Here is a 17422-nt window from a genome sequence, read left to right as displayed (position 1 = left end):
AACAACAACCACCACCTTGAAGTAAAACAATCATCATTAAGTATTACTCACAAAGTGAAGGTCTCATTGTACTTGGGGGCCCAGCTGTTGTTCTTCGACTTGGTGGCATACTTCCTCTTCTTGTCACTGAGGTGAGGGCCGATGATGTAGACCTCCACAAACGGCCGGAATATTCCCTGCGTCTGCCACCTCAGGTCATTAGCAGCCACCACTGAGATAGAGACGGTTGGAGAGAGTGAAAGTGGAAGGGAAGCGAGTGGGAAGGTGTGGGTGAGAGAGAGAGAGATACATGTGGGAAAGAAAGGTGTGAAAATGTGGTGAGGAAGAGCATGAACAGAAAACCTAGAACCAGAAAATACTGGCTCTCCCTCAGGCCACATATTCAGTTTTCAAAAGGCGGAGTTTGGATTTGATCTTAATATAAAGCCTATTGATGACTCTTGGCTCGATGTGACTTTTTCTTCACTTTACCAGAGGTTCACAGACTCAATACTACTAAAGTACAGTTCATTTACCCTAAGGTTTGTTACTCTTCAAACAAGTGCATGCTCTAATTTACTTTAAGGTACCAGTACTCCACTACAGAACTGGTTTCTATGAGCATCAGTCCAAATGAGTTACTGACATATTCCTTGATGTTAAAAATACTGCTTGTGAACTTATGTTGGTAACAGGAATGCACAAGTGTAGTCCTGGTTTGTAGGACATGTTTCACATAAATAAAGTACTTGTGCTTAATGTACCATACTTCAGCAATTATACTTTTGTTATGTTTACCCTGAGAATTATTTCTGGTTTTAATTCTTTGCGTGGGACAATTCAAAAAAGTATCTTAACAAACCAAACAGTGAAGTTGATCTTGAGTTGAAGTTGTTTTGTTATTATTATTATTATTTCCAGTTACACTTCCTTTACCTTTCACTGTGACCTTGTGCTCTCCAGTGTTGGGGTGAGTGAAAATCTCCACGTGGATGGAAACTTCCCCTACAGCATCGTCCACTCCAGAGCCTGACAGGACACAGGACAGTGATGGTGCTGTTAATACCTTCAATGTGACTCTTTTGACGACTTTTGTTCTCCCATCGCAGACCAACCTCCAACACAAGCCACTGTGCCCTGATATAAGGACAAGGTTACTGATCAATCCCATTTCAGTTTCACTAGTTTCCCATCGAAATGGATTCATCTACAACCTTGAAGAGATTAGAAACAATACTGACTCTACAATCACTTTCTAATATTAAAATAATCACCGTATAACAAGAGGATTTGAAATAAGGCACAGTGACCTGTTTGTGCATATGCTGAGGTCTGGAAGTACATAATCAGACAAAGCTGCTATGAGTGGGCATGTGTTTTAATGTAGATACAATGAACTAATGAATCATGGCAAGACAACTCTGACCAACTACAGTCCAGTCAATAGTCGTGTATTGACCTGGACTTGTTGTATTAGGTCCTTCAGTAACTCACTCTGCATAGTGATTGGAAACTGACCGAATGACCTTTGCACAATTTCAATAATCGTGAGGGAGCAATTTGGATCCAGTGAGGACAGTGATTTGTGCCCACTCATAGAAGCGTCTGTTCAGATGCATGGTGGTTAGTAAGAGGCAGAGAAGAAGACAGGAGAGAAGCTGAGAAACTGACTGTGTGGTTCCCGCGGCACAGATCAGGTCAGGACATGCTCAGATGGATCTGGACAGGTGGACACACCCATTCCTTGGTAAAGATTTTTACCCAAGCATGGTCAGAGGAGGGACAAGAAAGGGGAAGGAGCTTACGGGGGAGAGAGAAGCAGCCTGTACTGTGCTGCACACGACTTACATTTGATTCACATGCTAGATAATGTAGCTAGGAGCTCATCTTTGAATTTGTAACGCCAAATACTAAATGTATAACACCACAGGTGTACTCCACCCTCACACACAAAGTAGCTCAACCCTGAACTGGGGGTCCTTGGCTCTGGACCGTGACCTGTTTACATGGCTCTGTTCAGGCTCTAAATCTTTTGTCTGGGAGGGTGATGGTGGACGAATCTTTCTGCGGCGTCTCTCTGTGGTTCTGTGCCGCATGTGAACAGGTGGTTCTAATCCACATACATCTCCAGAAGGATATGGTGACAGATGGACATTAATTTTCAGTGTTTTAATTAGTGTCTTCACTCTGTTGACGGTATCTTTGTGGCGACGACCAGCAGCCCGTGTGTGTTTTCAACCAGCCACCCACTAAACAAGGTGTCTGTGGGAGTTAGACGGCCGAGTGTTCCTGGCATGCAGCTCTCTGCATCTCTCCAGGGAGAATTATGGGATTGTTAGTCTTGCTGCCAACAGGACCAAAGAGAGCAGCCGTCATCCATCTGGCCTTGTCTACTCTGTGGAGGACGTCCATAAAAGATGGTGAAGAAACTTTGCTGGGTGGGAGGCAGGAAGAGGTTGCCATGAAAACTCGTGCTTGTCTTATTCAATAAACACAAGCAATCAGAGGTACATGTTTCACACCATATTGCGACATTAAATCTCAAACTTGTACTGCGGTTGTGCCAGAGCACCACCTGATTTGTGCATATTCACGAATGACTCATGACTATTTCAGTTACAAATAAAGCGGCTCATAGCCTGCGGTGCGGGAGAATGGCAGCCACCACTGATCAAAGCCTTCTTTTAGCAGCAGTCAGGTTCATAGAAATAAATCCCACTGAGCTTCATTCATTCATCCTGCTCTAATTATCTACTCTAATAGGGTTGGGGGGAAAACTATCCCGCAAAATCTTCTTGGCTGGAAGTTAATTTGCATTCTTGTTACCGTCAAAGACATCCAGCAGCTGGCACACACTACTTAGTTATTTATATGTACCTCCAAAGAAAGCAAAGAAAGGTCATAATAAGTAACAACTAATTATGAAGTTTAATCACTGTTGAAAAATCATGATCATAACACCTTTTTTTTCTCTCTGTATCAATTTGCGTGATGTGAATTATAATTTTTTTGTATGAAAATGTATTTAAATTTTTGAATAATGTACTTTGATGAATCAGAATGAACTGACCTAGTGCAGAATATACATAGGCAAAGTACGCTGACTATGCATTGGTTTAAAACTGAGTTAAGGCTGGAATCAGACTTCTTCTTCTGCTGTCATTAACACTCCTATAAAGAAAACAGCTGTCTGTCTCGTTGACACAAGACTCTTAATGTGCTCACGCCGATGGATCGTCAAATTAAATCTCAAACACTGAACCAGCTGAATGAATACAACTTGTTCAAGATCCTGTGTGTGTGTGTGTGTGTGTGTGTGTGTGTGTGTGTGTAAGAAAGAGTCACATCTTTTTGATGCTAATCTACAGTGACAAGTCAGACCACCTGACTGCCGAGGCTGTTTCTGATTGGCTCAGTCAGTGGTGAGGGGATGAGTTGAGCACCCTTTTCTCATCAATGCTGTAGGGAGGGTTGTCACGCTTCACGTGGGATCTCAGTTACTGTGTGTGTGTGTGTGTGTGTGTGTGTGTGTGAGAGAGAGTTTGTATTTGTTCATTTCCCGTCTGTGTTTGCGTGTATTGATAGAGGAGGCAAGGACAGGGAGCCCTCCCAGACAAACTGAGCCAGCAGCCATCATCGTCTTCATAATCTGCTCCTCATCATTACAGCTTTCATTTGAAACACAGTGGGGGGACAAAGATTTCCTCTCTGGCGTCTCGTGGTGGAGACAGACAGTGTACTGCGCTTCTGCTTCAACATCCTTAAGGACAGCCTCACTCAGTCACATTGACTCTGTTCAGTCACTCGCTCTCCCTCTTGACCACGTGTACATACACACACACACACACACACACACACTCGCAAACACACACAACCCTCAGGCCTCTGACATCATGCTGAATCAGGATTCCTCCGCACTTTAATGCATTTCTATTCTTTTTCTCTGATGTCCACACATCATGCTTCACTGTCTGCTCATACATACTGTCTATGGCGTATGTATTCAGTGCAGTTTCCATACATACAGACATCAGTGTGTACACTACATGCATGAATGCATAAAGTCTACGTTCCTCTTGCTGAGGTGGGCATGTATGTAACAGTATGTGTGGGTGCAAAAGGGGTGGGTGCAAGAGATAGAGAAAAAAAAAAACAGAGGAACTGTGTTCGATCTGTGCATTAAATTTGTTTTTGGGATGAGTTTGAGCAGGCAGGGGAGTTTCAGGATGCATATGGTGGGGGTGGAGGGTGGAAGGAGTTGGGCTTTGTTCTGGAGGCTTTCTATTGGTCCTGGTTGTCTCAGGTCCTGTGCCCGAGTGCCACATACCCTTGTCTGGGTAAACATCCTCACTACTGGTGAATCTCACCCCCTTCCCGCCGAACACTGGCCCACAGAGGGGGCAGACGGAGGGAGTAGACAGAGAAAGCAGAGACATGTAGACATATGAAGTTTGCAGACGTTGCATTAGAGAGTTACAGAGTAGAAAAACAGGCCAACATATGTTCTACATACATTGTACAATAAATTCAAAGAAAGCATAGACATACTAATCTTAATGTGAAACACGGTTAGATGTGCTCTATCATCTATAGTGAATGGCATTTTGCCTAAGTTTTAAATGATCAATCAGCTCAAATGGTATTTCTACCAGCGGTGCTCAGGGACTGTGTGCTAGCATCAGCATCCACAGAGATGATAGCTGTTATGCAGCCATCTGACGCTGGGTTGGAGGCTGAGCAACAGAATCAAAGAGTGAGAGAAAAGAGGGGGTGGGTATTTATTTTTTTCACAGCAAATAGCTGTCAGATCATATAAAGAATAGTCTCTGCGTTTCTGGAGGCTGACTACTGGGAGACCGAGCATTTCAGAGCGGAGGAAAAAAAAAATATTGTGCTGAGGCAGCCTCGACTTCATGCTCCACAAAGCATGTGAGGTATTTTTAGGATATAAGCATTTGGGAAACCCTAATGTCACCAGAGGAGTGGGAAACACGAGCTCGCTGAAGAACACGAAGCAGAAAAACAGATACAGTTATCTCGATCAGAGAGTCACAGTTCACACTTAGCAAATAAAGATACTGGAGAGTGTAAAGAATTGAAAATCTGCCAAGGACAGAGAAAATAAGAGCGCTGTGAAAAGTGAAGATCACTAGGTTACCTTGTGCATTCTGTGACTGGACAAAGGTCTTAATGAGTTTGTCTGTGGCCTGTGTGTAGAGGGACAAGGCATAGTGGAGAGACTGCAGGTCAGGACTCTTCTCCAGGAATGTCTTTTTCAGACCCACACCACCAGCATGGAAGTATTGCTAACACACACACACACAAAGGCAAACAGACAAAAGAAGACAGCTGTTAACTCGCCTGTCACTGCAAAACATAACTAGGTTATGCAAGCCAAACCTGTTCATTGTCAAACAGTGAAGGTGGCATCTGAACCTGTGCCCACTGTGTGCTCATTTAACCGAGTTTCTACCTTGATGGTGTCCAGAGCAAGCTCTATCACAGCACACTGCTTAGGTGTGAGCGCTTTGGCCTCCTCTCGAACCATGTGCTCCTGGAGAAGACAAGGAGAAAGGAAAAAGCACAGGACAAAAAGATCAGTCTGTCCATTCGCATGCTCTGCGTCATACTTTCCAAATCCTCCAAAAATTAGTCTAATGGGGTAAAAAAAACATATTGCACCTTCAGTTTGGACAGCTGTCCCAGCTCTTTGGCAGCGTTGAAGATGAGCTGAGTGCCCTGGAAGAGACAGAAAGAGTGAAAAGACAGACAGAAGAAAGGACACACAGGCAGAGAGAGGAGAGTGTTGTTATTATCATGACAAAACAGGGAAGCAGTTAACGGCTTAGTGTCACACAGAGGACAGCGACGTTTTTGACACACATTCATAAACTCTAAGCCGCTTTACAGATGTCAAGGTACTTTTTCCTTCAAGTGCTGTTATCGCACTTATCTGTGTTTTATTCATTCCAAAACATTACACTCCGCTGCACACATCAACACACACACACACACACACACAGAGTGAGACACTTCAGTACAAAGAGAAGGGAAGGTGGCTCAGCTTGTAGTTGAGGGCGAGAAAGTAGACGTTCTCGCCCACTCATGGACACACACACACACACACTTAGCAGCTCTGCAGTTGCTCTCTGGTGTGCGCAGGTATTTACTGGAAATCCAGTCTAATGCAATACTCAGGTCAGATAATACAGGATATCAGTGCTGCTAACTGCAATTTCCAATCCCATCTCTGGTTACAGCTTTAGATGTTTATAGTATAAAACTACTACTATAGAACTATAACCTACAGGAATTTCACTAATCTTAAATACATCACAATAGTGGCAGCAAATGAAACAAAATGCCCAAATAAGTGTCAAATGTGTCTCATAATATCCTAAAAAATATAAAGAAAAACTAGCGTGTGCATTTGAAACTACATTGCGTCTACTCATATTTCAGATACTTTAGGTGTAGCGCTGTGGTGAGGCTGGAAGTAGAGGCCAGTAAATCTGACAGTGGGATTTCTGCAGTACATAAACAGCACTACAGAGAAATGGTGTGTAAAAACAAAAGTGAAAAATCAATATTTCCATTGTTTTGGTGGACTGTGGAGCTGAGGGAGAGAGATGGAGACACAGAGAGAAGACAGAGGAGAGAGACAAGACACATTGATCTAAATGGGTTTAGTCCTTACATCACTGTGAGAAGCACTCTTCAGCCTCCCCTGGAAAGAGAGCATGTGGTTAATTCATCAAGCAGTAGCCAGTCCCTGCAGTCTGACTTCACTCTCATTGGCTAGATGCGCATTCAAAAGTCCATATGAAAGTCTGAGGATGCTCTGTCACTAAGCAAATCATATTGCTCTCCCAAAGCAACATCATCTTTTGGCACTAAAAAAAGGCACTTAAAAATATATTTGAAACTGTAAGAGCATATTACGTAACATAAAGACAGGAGGAAGTTCATGTGACAACTTTGTCTTATGCTTAAATTCATTTTTAGAATTGGGCTATTTTATAAGAGGCTACAACAACGGTACCACAATATTCAGTCTATATATAAAATACTTTTTTATCTCTGCTATGAGAAAAATAAAAACATATTTATATTTATGTACGTTTAAATAGTTTGACATTTTGGGAAATAGCCACAATAATTTAGAGCTGGAGCTGGGAGACAGTTAGCTTAGGTTCCTTATCTTGTTCTTGTTGTAATCTTATTCGTTTAATCTGTACACAAACAGAATATAAAAACAACAAGTTGTGACTTCACAGAGACTTGTGTGCTGGAATTCCTGTAAATGAAAGCCATCAATAAATCGCTTTGGTGTTTAACTCCATTTTAAAACCACAATGTCTGGCTAATATTTTTCCAGCCTTTAGAGCTGATGTAACCCACAGGCGTGAGAGTGGTACTGATTTTGTTACATAGTTCTAGGCAAGAAATCGAAAACCCATTTCCTAAAATGTCAAACTATTCCTTTAAAAGAAGAGAAAGGAAAACACAGGAAAAGTCGTGGTCATTAGATTTAAATAATTCTGAGCATTTTTTTAACACTGGATGCACGTTGTGTTTTGTCAAATATCAACTCAAACCAATAAGCTCTCATAACAAACTCTCTGCATCAGGACCAGTGACATAAAACCATCATTACAATAGTCATAATAAGAACAGAACATAAAACCAAACCAGGACAGACCAACATGACGGGTCTGCAGCAACATACAGTACAGTACAGTGTTGTACAATATACTGAGAGAAGACTGCAGTGTTGAAATAGATCAGATGCAAGCAACAAACCCACAGTGGGGAGTGGGGGATTAGGACACAGTTCAAACAGGAGGGACAGGGGACAGTGGGAAGTTGAAAGGAAGGAAAGGGGTGGCTGCAGGTGAGGAAGGGCACCGGATATCAAACCACCGAGAGCTCAGTCACCCCACCAGATTCCCAGTAAAAAGACAATGCATGAGAAGAAACAGGGCAACACCAGGCGGAGGAGTACCACTTCCTGTTTGAGGATAGTGTTCAGGAAGAACAGACAGCAGAAGAGGGGAGATTTGATTGTGGAGATTGTTGAGGGGAGGGACCTATCAGTCAATACCAGTCAGGAATGCACCATGCTTCTGTTTTCTCAAAAGAGAGACAGAGTTGGAGAGGAGAGGAGAGGAAAGGAGAGGTCATGAGATCAGAGAGGGGTGTGATGTGGGGTAAAAAAAAAAAAGAAAAGAAAAGAAAGAAAAACAGGGGAAGATCGAAGCCACATAAAGCGGAGAACCAACCACCGTGGACGGACAGACAGACACACACAGAGGAGTGCTGTACTTACAATCATCTGTGGAGGGAGAGCGGTGGGAGCAGGATGTAATAATAATCACAACAACAACAACCAGAGAGAAGGGTCAGTCAAGCTGCAAAGAGCCCCACATCAATCAAAAAATACAAGTTTGGGCCTCAGGGCGTGAGGGACATAGCCCAATTGACACCTGTCTAAAGCCTGGACTAAGAACTGAGCTGGGCCATCAAATTAAACTTTACTACTATAAAATTTGTTAGAATATAGCACATAATTATTTTCTCAACAGGGCAGATCTATGATCCAGTAGTGGTAATACTTGCCAGCACTGTACACGATAACTACATATTAATTTATCAGCTTATTATAAGTGATATGAGGCTCTTTTAATAATAACCAAACACAAATAAGAACACATATATTCAAAACAAAAGAAAACAAGAGGCTGCTTTCCAAAATGTATGATTCTTTTTGGAAGTGGGCCAGATCCTTTGGGCAAATAAGTAGAAAAAACAAAAAATGAAAAACAAACAACAAAATCTGCCACACCGTTGTGAGTTACTCATAAATCAGGAATCTCTCCACAAAAATTGTTGGCTCACATACTGGAGAGCAGCCATGAGCTGGTGTTAGAATGATATGGTGCACTCCTTTTTTTAAATGTTTTTCTTTTCTTTAAAAGAGTGTCATCTTGATATCTAAGATGAATGGAGGTACTGGGGGCGATGCTGAATAACACTTGGTGTAGCGACTGAGGAGTGGACAGGACGCCACATAATGCAAAAGCCGTCTGAGGGCCATCTTGAATTGCAACACACACAAAATGTCTGCTCGTGTGTTCCGTTTTCTCGTTCTGCTCCTCCTCCTCCTTTTCTTTCTTAGTGTTAAATGTTTTGCTCATATTTTTTCTGTCATCTACCTTATTGCTGTGGTCGTCATCAGAGCAAATAATATATTCTTATCCCGCCGAAGCAGCATTCACACTTACTGAAAATAATCAGTGGGCTTTCTGAAAAACAGACCCTGTCTGTCTGTATTATCCAGGACTAAAAATGCTATTTATGATTCTTTGGCAAATTAACGTTTGGGCAACCACTATTATTGAATCTGTTTCTATAGCCTCTGACTGTGCAGCTCTGTGTGCTCTCACCGTTTGGTCCGTGAGTGGCGGCAGGACGATGGTCTTCTCCATGGTGTTCATCACCAGCTTCCACAACTCCTTCAACACGCGTTTCAGCACAGTCTTCTCACAGATCTTAGCAAACAAACTCAGGCTGGCAGGAAGGTGAGACAGACGAAAGGCAGGAGAGATGAGTAACAAGCACCCGAAGGGACCAAACAATGCACTCTTGACAAAGAGAAAATGCTAATTAAGAGAACAGGATGGAATAAACAAAGGACAAAAAACGGTCAGCTGCAAGAAATCCTCCAAGGACCTAAATAAGACTTGCACACCTTTTCATGACAGATACGCTCATGCAAGTGTGCATGCATGCATGCATACATGTTTCTGAAGAGTTTAAATGGTTATATTATTATTTTCTATTGATATACATAGTTACCTGCTGTTAGAAAAATATTAAACTTCTACGTAGAGACTATTGTTGAACTAATTTCAAACTAAAATGGAAGATAGCCTCACTTGCTGTCTAGGAACTCCATGATGGGCTGCAGGACGTTGTCTGCATCCTGGGCCACACTGCTGGCATTGCCCACATTCGAAGTTCCTTTCACCTGAGCCAGGATGTCTCCCATCTGCTTCACATTTTCCTCAATATGAGGTTGGAAACTGCACGGGGACAGCAACAGAGTGAAAGAAGATTTGAATCCAGTTTGTCAGTCACGCTAATGTAAATGTTTGGAGCACGTATTTGTGCATGGATGTATGTGTGCTTCTACCTGACGGCAAACACCCTGCTGAGGTCATCCATGACGTTGTTGAGCTTAACCTGCAGGTCCTTCAGGATATCGCTGGCCTCCACACACAGCTGAAGCACGTATAGAGAAACACACACACCCCGAGGTGGATGCAGTCATTGGGCAAGAGTCGAAAAAGCAATAATGACATTAACTGACACATTTGGATTACAGGTGCTGTCTGAACTACAGGAACTGTGACCAAATACACACACAGATGCACAACAGTTTAGCTTGTGAACAATACCAGCTGGGGGTCGGAAGTTACGTGAGGACAAGAGAGGAGAATCACTCACATCTTTTCCGCCCATGGCTTCAAACATCTTCTCCAGCTGAACTCTCAGCTGCTGGATGTTGTTAATCAGGATGCAGGGCTGAAGACAAGACAAGACAAGACGTATGTCTGACTAGAAAACTCACTGTTCACTCCCTGCTACAACATTTTCAAACTTGGAAGCGCATCAGCCTTCTGTTGGTACACCAGTCAAAGAAACAGTGTATCATGGATCTAGTAATAAAGTACAAATCAAGTGAGCTGAGCTGATCGACTGACTCCTACGTTTCCAACTACTCACCACTTTCTCCATTGTGACATAATTGGCAAACAACTTGGAGATGATGTCAGCATAGGACAGAAGTACATTACTGATGGTCTGGGGAGGGAAACAAGAGAAGAGCAATAGGCCATTGATCATCAGGTTATTGTTATTTGCATTGAAAAAGAACCTATTTTTTCTAAATCTATTTTTAAGTTATAATTTACCACTTGTGACTTCACTCTACCTTGGCAAATCGCTTCATGTAGTGTCCCACAATCTGCGGATCTGGGCATTCTAGCTTCCTGATGATCTCAAAGCTCTGATTGAGCTGAGAAAACACATCCACCACGGAACAGGAGAACAGAGCATGTTCTGACGTGACTTGGAACTGTAGGGCAGAAAAGATTTGTGCGAAGATTGAAAAACTGAGAGGGAAAGAATGGCATAAGAGGTGCAAAGAGAAAAAGTGAAAAGGGAAATGGATGAATGGGGTAGTCGGTGAATAGCTGGGATTGAAAGGAAGCTAGGTTGACGTGACCTCAGGGTATCTAACACTATATACACAGACCATTAGACACTATCTTAAAGTGGAACTTTTATATCATCCACTGCATGTACAGATGCCCTGGAGCCAGTTAGACAGCCATCTGGTGACAGGTAGGAGCTCCTGTCTGTCTCCTTGTAATTGGCTGCTGGTTAGCGCCTGGTCTCTAATTGGCTAGAGGTGAGTGTGTAGGTGCTTCTCAGGGGAACCTGGATAATGAGGTGAGGAGCTTTCCTGCACTCAAAACTCTGGAACAAGGCCATTAATTCACAATATCTTACTGTGACTGAGTTATCTTTCTTCTTAGGTTCACATCTGTCTCAACGCACACGTCCAAAGAAAGATTTTATATGACGGAAGCACTTTGACTGAAACATTTTCTTAGTCCAAAACTTTCTGCTTTCAGTCCACGCCTGTGATGCTGTGTGTGTGCCTCTGTTGCTGTCTTTGGAGAATGCAGGAGATGCACAGGGTGACTCAGCATTTCCAGAGAACTGAAAAAAAGATAAGGTGAAACTTTTACCCCATCTTTTTTGTCTCTTTCCAAAGCACCGTGTAGAAAGTCTCGAGACACCTCCTCGTTTTCGTCCAGCCACTGGATGACAAATGGCTCAAACCAGCTATGGAGCACAGAAAACAGGCCAGGAGCCCCAAATTACACAAGGAAAATAACATTCAGTGCTTATTTTGAGTTTTGAGCGTGTGTTAAGGAGTGTGTGTCTGTGGACGCAGTGGGCAAGCTGCTACTCACGCAGGATATTCAGGCACTCTGCTCTTGAAGAAGGGCAGGTCTTTGCAGTATTCATTGTACAGCCACTTGACTTTGAAGTGCAGGTTCATGTAATCTGCGCTCTTGCACAAGCGATTTTTTTCGTGTTCTGGCAGAGTAAAGCGGACAAATGTATTTTGAGGCACATTTCTTGAAATAATCACTCATTTTCTATTGCTGTCACAGGCCAGCTTTACAAAAAGACAAACCATCACACTGATTTTATTAAGCAAATCAAACGTTAATCAAAGCTAAAATAGAGTATGACCCTCGAGGACCTGCATATCCTAAATTTAATTACATATGGAATATGAAATAAAATAACACAAACCACAAAGGATGCAGACTATGTACCAACCTACCTACCTGTACTATGAACATGCTTATAGAATAAGAAATAATACAAATTGAGGTCAGAACCACCTGCAGTAGATGTAGTTCACCTATTCACGTACTCTATCAAATGTTAACAACCACAGTTCATTATTTTAACAAGTCTTGACAAACCTCAATCATTTCAGAAGCACTGTGTAAACCTGATATGCACTTACCCTCCATTGCGTACTTCATATCCTGAGCAAACATGTTCCACATCACTTCAGCGCTGATTTTACCCACGTTGAGCTCCTGGGGAAATCTAGATGTAGTAGAGAAGGAGAAAAGTGCCTTTTGTGACAAACTGCATAATATTAGAATATGTTTAAAATTGAATGTGAAATGAAGGAGACATTTAGAAACATACTGGTTCAGGCAGGGAGTGTAGGAATTCTTGTCCTCCTCGATGATGGAGACGATAAGTGTGATGAGTTTGGACCAAAAGTCAAGATTCTTGATGCTGGGTCCCTGCTCCTCAGGCGGCACAGCCCCCTGCTTGGCCTGGAATCACAAGAAAATTAACTGGTAATTAATTGGTCACTTTACTTAAAATATGATGTGAAGATCGTAACTGTTGACTTGCATACTAGTGCGTAGGCTACACTGCACCAAATCCAAACTTCAAGTCTTGTATTGGATCATTTAACAAGTATCTATAGTTCTTTAACTATGTGGCAAATTAAAAAATAACATTTTCAAAAGTCAATCCTCACTTTGTTGTTTTTTCAACTATACAACTGTTCAGTGTTTGTTGGTCAAACATCTTTGACAGACTCAGAAAGTCAACCGTCTGGACGAACTCTCTGAAATAGCTCAAAATGTGCTGGAAGAAAGGAAAAAACTAAACTAAAAGTCGAGCACCGCAAGGGCTGAAGAGTGAAGAATGATCTTGCAGAGATTTCAACAAAATATAGCAACATCCCTCAGGATGAAATGTTTTATTCAAAGGGAAAAATGCTTATTTGAATTTCACATGGGACTCTGAATGGGGCCTGGCAGTTTAATGAGGACTGAAAGCACGTCCTGGAAATCCCTGCTGAAATCCAACGCAGGAGAGATGGGTGGAGGAAACTGGCCTAGACAAAGAGGGAGGATTCTTCAAACAAAGACACACAGACGTACATACATGCACATACAAAAGAATCACAGAGAACGTTTACGCATCACTGAGCACAAAACAGGAATTAATGGAAAAAAAAAAAAGAACTGATAACTTTCAATTTTCAAACATATTTTATCTGAGTAATCTGATTAGTCGAGGACCAGTCAAGGGCACTTCAACTTATGATAATTTATGAAGAAACCTGCTGGCCAAGTTCAAAATGACTCAGCTCTTTCTGTGAGTTTGGAGTTGGGCAGTGACTCATCCTTCTTGTTTCCTCTGAGAGAGTGAACCAAATTACAGCCAAGGAAAAAGGAAAGTGCATCAGTCATTGGACATTTGCAATAGAAAACTAAATTCCACTGCTATTTAGCACAAGCAGACAGCACAGAGTGGTTAATTATGTGGGCACCGTGAGTGTGACCACAAACTGACAAAATAATTAAACAACCAGGGTAAATGAAATCCAATAGGGAACACAGTCATGTTAGTCTGAGGGAAAATCTGCATCTTTTCTTTGCTAAATCACATATTATACTTCTTCAGTGATTTCTATGTAACAGTTTTTTGTTTTAGTGGACTCACAACAACATGATCTTTGGCAAAACTGTAATTAAATTGTGGTCATGTTAATAAAGCTAATTTGAATTCGATTTTCTTAAACATAAAAGAGAGGGAGAGAGACCTTCACTCACACCTACAGATGAATTAATTTCATTGCTGCTCCTTACCGGGTCTGTCTGATACTCGCGACTGTAGAGCTCATGACAGTTATTAAAGATGTACTCATAGGTGGAGTTCAGACAAGCTTTGACACAGTCCTTCACGACCTGACTGGCTCTGGGTGGAGACTGAAGCTCTTGGACCTGAATGACCACACAAAAAGAGTCATGATGATGATGAACATTGCACCCTATATGTTGACAAAGTCTCTAAAAGAAGGCAGAAGAAGGGGCTGTACCTTCATCCTGAAAAAGGTGATACTGGTGAGGAGGTCCACTGTGGACTTGAGGTCCTGCAGCCTCTCAGGACTGCTGGCTGGAAAATTGTTCTGCAGTCAGACAAAAACAGAAAACACTGAGACACTACAGATGATATCACATCCATCCTTGTCCAGAGTGGTTTTTATTTCCGTGGGCAAGATCCAGCACAGCCACACAATTTCCACTGCCACCAAACCCTTACACTTGTTACTGTGTGGGTGTACAGTGTCTCCTGAACGTGTCTGTGCATGTTTCAGAGGAGCTGTGACTCTAATTAACACGTCCACCTGCTCTGTTTCACTGTTTCCCACGAGGAGAGAGGTAGAAGCAGCATTACAGATATGATAGTATTTGAGTGAAAGCTTACTCGGTACATGGACAGGTCAATCCTCAGAGAGTTGTGCAGCTGATCGAGAAGCTTGACAAATCGCTCTTTCTGTGGGTGTTACGACATGTATGGTAAGAGAATTAGAAATGATCAAACACATAATAAACACACTACGCTGTTTAAACATAAATATACTGATTCTGCTACATGTTTCTGCAGAGACTCACCCCAAAGTTAGAAGCAGCAAAGCGGTCAGAGGCAGATACATTGTTGGTTGCCTGGGTGGTGTGGGCGTAGTAAGCATTGATGTTAGCCAGCAGGGTACTCATGACTGCAGGTACACCGGGGCACATGTACTTCGATGACAGGCAAGCAAAGTGGCTGCAAATGAGGGGCAGATGTTAGCAAACACTGCACATTGTACAGAGAGATACCGCAGAAGCATGAAAACACACAATGAAGCATGTAAGAACATGTGTTTGTTCTTGTATTGATATTCTGGGGTCAGGCTTCAGAACTGGAACATACGTCATGGCCTGGTAGATGGACTCCACGCCGTAACGCATAGCAAACTCGTCTACGATTTCCTGAGGAGTCTCTTCAAAGTAAACCTTCCACGCATCGTCCCCTTTAGCATCAGGGATCTTCACCACGCCGTTATTCTGGATATCTGTCACATAGTGGAAGAGGTTCTACAGAGAGGACAAAGAAAGAGTTAAAGAGGGAACCGGAGGACTCAGTTGTACTTCTTGATCTGTTTATCTTTAAATGGCTGTGCTACATAAATAGGAACTCATTATGACATTATGATTTCAACACAAAGTGCTTTCTTGGCTACTCGGCCATAAAGCGTTCTGCTGCTGTAAAACATTCTGAGTTGGCTTCGTGGTTTATGTGCAGCAATAACAGTGGTCATTTGTTGGTTAATGTTCAACCACTGCGCTCCATTGTGCACAGGCCAGTGTAATGATGCCATTCAAGGCTGTGAATGCTCTACAATCAATCCCCACAGCGGAGTAGAGCAACTACAAATGGGCCCGATGTCTTTACTGAAATGGTCTTTATCTTACTAGAGTAAAGTAAACTTCACGGAATATAAACCTGAGTTTAATTTGGAATGGATCCATTATGGAAATGAACATCAGTCAAGTAAATTAACCTGTTTGACAAGGTTCATTAGAATAAGTTGGCGCAGGGATACAAGCACAAACACACACAAACACACACAGGGGTGCGTGTGCCAGAATGCCCAATCTAGTGCACAGCGTCAAGGTTCACACACAATACAGGCCACAGAGAATGAAAGGCATGCTCAGCATTATGTTGTACATACGGTTAAGTCAACAATGAACTACTGCACACTCCTGATTGGGCCTTTGAGTAAAAATAGGCTGAGAGACACATTTCCTTTCACAGTAGTGGAGTAATTCACAATTCTCCAAAGTACCTTAAAACTGCATTTAAAAACATTTAAATCTGTATATTTAATTACTTTCTGTTAAAACACACACACACATACACTTGGCTTACTTCATGTAAACAGGTGTACTGAACGTGATACGGGGCGACAGTCTCCTCTCCTTTGATCTCTACATTAATGTGCATGCGGATGGCCCCAGACACGGCTGATTTGTCTGTCCGCTTGTCTGTGAAGACACAAACAACAGCATATCTATCAAAGGCTGAAACAAAAAAACTGCATGTTGAAATAAACTGAGCTGGGCTAGAAGGAGCTGTGGTATGAGACGGATATGTTACTTCTAATAATTTAAATGACACAATATGGTTTAACTGACCGAGATTATACCAGACGTCCATCTCTCCGCTCAGAGTGCGGACCTCGATAATAGTCTGACCGAGGAAGTCGTCTGACTCACGCTTGAACTTCTGCTTCACACGAGACTTAATGTCATCATCCTCGTCCCACACTCGCACCTTGATGCGGTCTGAAGAGTTGTGACACTCACTACACAGGCAGAACCAGAGAATGAGCCACAGTTTACATTAACAGTTTGCCAAGAAGAGCAGATGGATTACTATCCCGTCTCATTAAACATGAAAAGCTTTGAGCGTCAACAAAAAAACAGACCTTCAACAAAATCTAAAGCCAAGATAAAAATGTTTATTCGTAACACTGCAGCAACTAGAACTGAAAGGTTTCGTTGAAGTGTAGAAAATTAATCAACAAACCTAAAACTGATTAATCATTTAGGTTATTGATCACCAACAAATGCCAAACAGTTACTAGCTTCAGTCTCCCAGTGGTGGCAAATCGCTAGCTGTGGCTTTTTGTTTTCTAACGTCATTGTAAATGGAATATGATTAGCACTTCCAGTAAGATGTGATATTTCATGGCTCGACAATAACTCGATCAGGTGGAAAAAAATAAACATATTGACTGGTAATGAAAATAATCGTTAGCTGAGAGCTAAGAAATCTCCACTCACAAATTAAATGTCTCCTCCCACACAGGGTTGAGGTTGCCGTAGATGGTCTTGGTCCTCTTTTTGGTCTTTCCCACCTGGACGGTGACATAAGGATCGCTGGATCCGGTTTTATCCTTTGCTTGTAGACCCTGGGCACACAACAC

At 42.3% G+C, this 17422-nt stretch overlaps 1 protein-coding gene across 10 annotated transcripts in view; it reads right to left on the bottom strand.

The window, feature by feature from the left end:
- unc13a (unc-13 homolog A (C. elegans)) overlaps positions 1-17422 on the bottom strand; it is a 35233-nt gene that overhangs the window by 353 nt on the left and 17458 nt on the right. For 2 of the 10 annotated variants that reach the window (XM_026345897.1, XM_026345890.1), the window contains 26 exons: positions 17280-17421; positions 16629-16798; positions 16363-16478; positions 15361-15524; positions 15060-15213; positions 14872-14940; positions 14483-14572; positions 14253-14387; positions 12787-12920; positions 12596-12681; positions 12027-12153; positions 11799-11895; positions 10976-11119; positions 10768-10845; positions 10489-10566; positions 10175-10263; positions 9918-10064; positions 9426-9549; positions 8309-8314; positions 6677-6706; positions 5662-5718; positions 5453-5533; positions 5138-5285; positions 4307-4363; positions 916-1008; positions 52-211 (listed from right to left, as the gene is read on the bottom strand). In XM_026345897.1, coding sequence (XP_026201682.1) covers positions 52-211; positions 916-1008; positions 4307-4363; positions 5138-5285; positions 5453-5533; positions 5662-5718; positions 6677-6706; positions 8309-8314; positions 9426-9549; positions 9918-10064; positions 10175-10263; positions 10489-10566; positions 10768-10845; positions 10976-11119; positions 11799-11895; positions 12027-12153; positions 12596-12681; positions 12787-12920; positions 14253-14387; positions 14483-14572; positions 14872-14940; positions 15060-15213; positions 15361-15524; positions 16363-16478; positions 16629-16798; positions 17280-17421 — 2776 coding nt within the window. The remainder of the gene's footprint in view (positions 1-51; positions 212-915; positions 1009-4306; positions 4364-5137; positions 5286-5452; positions 5534-5661; positions 5719-6676; positions 6707-8308; positions 8315-9425; positions 9550-9917; positions 10065-10174; positions 10264-10488; positions 10567-10767; positions 10846-10975; positions 11120-11798; positions 11896-12026; positions 12154-12595; positions 12682-12786; positions 12921-14252; positions 14388-14482; positions 14573-14871; positions 14941-15059; positions 15214-15360; positions 15525-16362; positions 16479-16628; positions 16799-17279; position 17422) is intronic. The other 8 variants (XM_026345898.1, XM_026345894.1, XM_026345899.1 and 5 more) reach the window with 5 other exon arrangements.

This window comes from Anabas testudineus, chromosome 4, assembly GCF_900324465.2.
Source record: "Anabas testudineus chromosome 4, fAnaTes1.2, whole genome shotgun sequence".
Classification (NCBI taxonomy): Eukaryota; Metazoa; Chordata; class Actinopteri; order Anabantiformes; family Anabantidae; genus Anabas; species Anabas testudineus.
The sequence above is the reverse complement of the archived record's forward strand: the minus strand, read 5'-3'. Positions and strand labels throughout refer to the sequence as shown.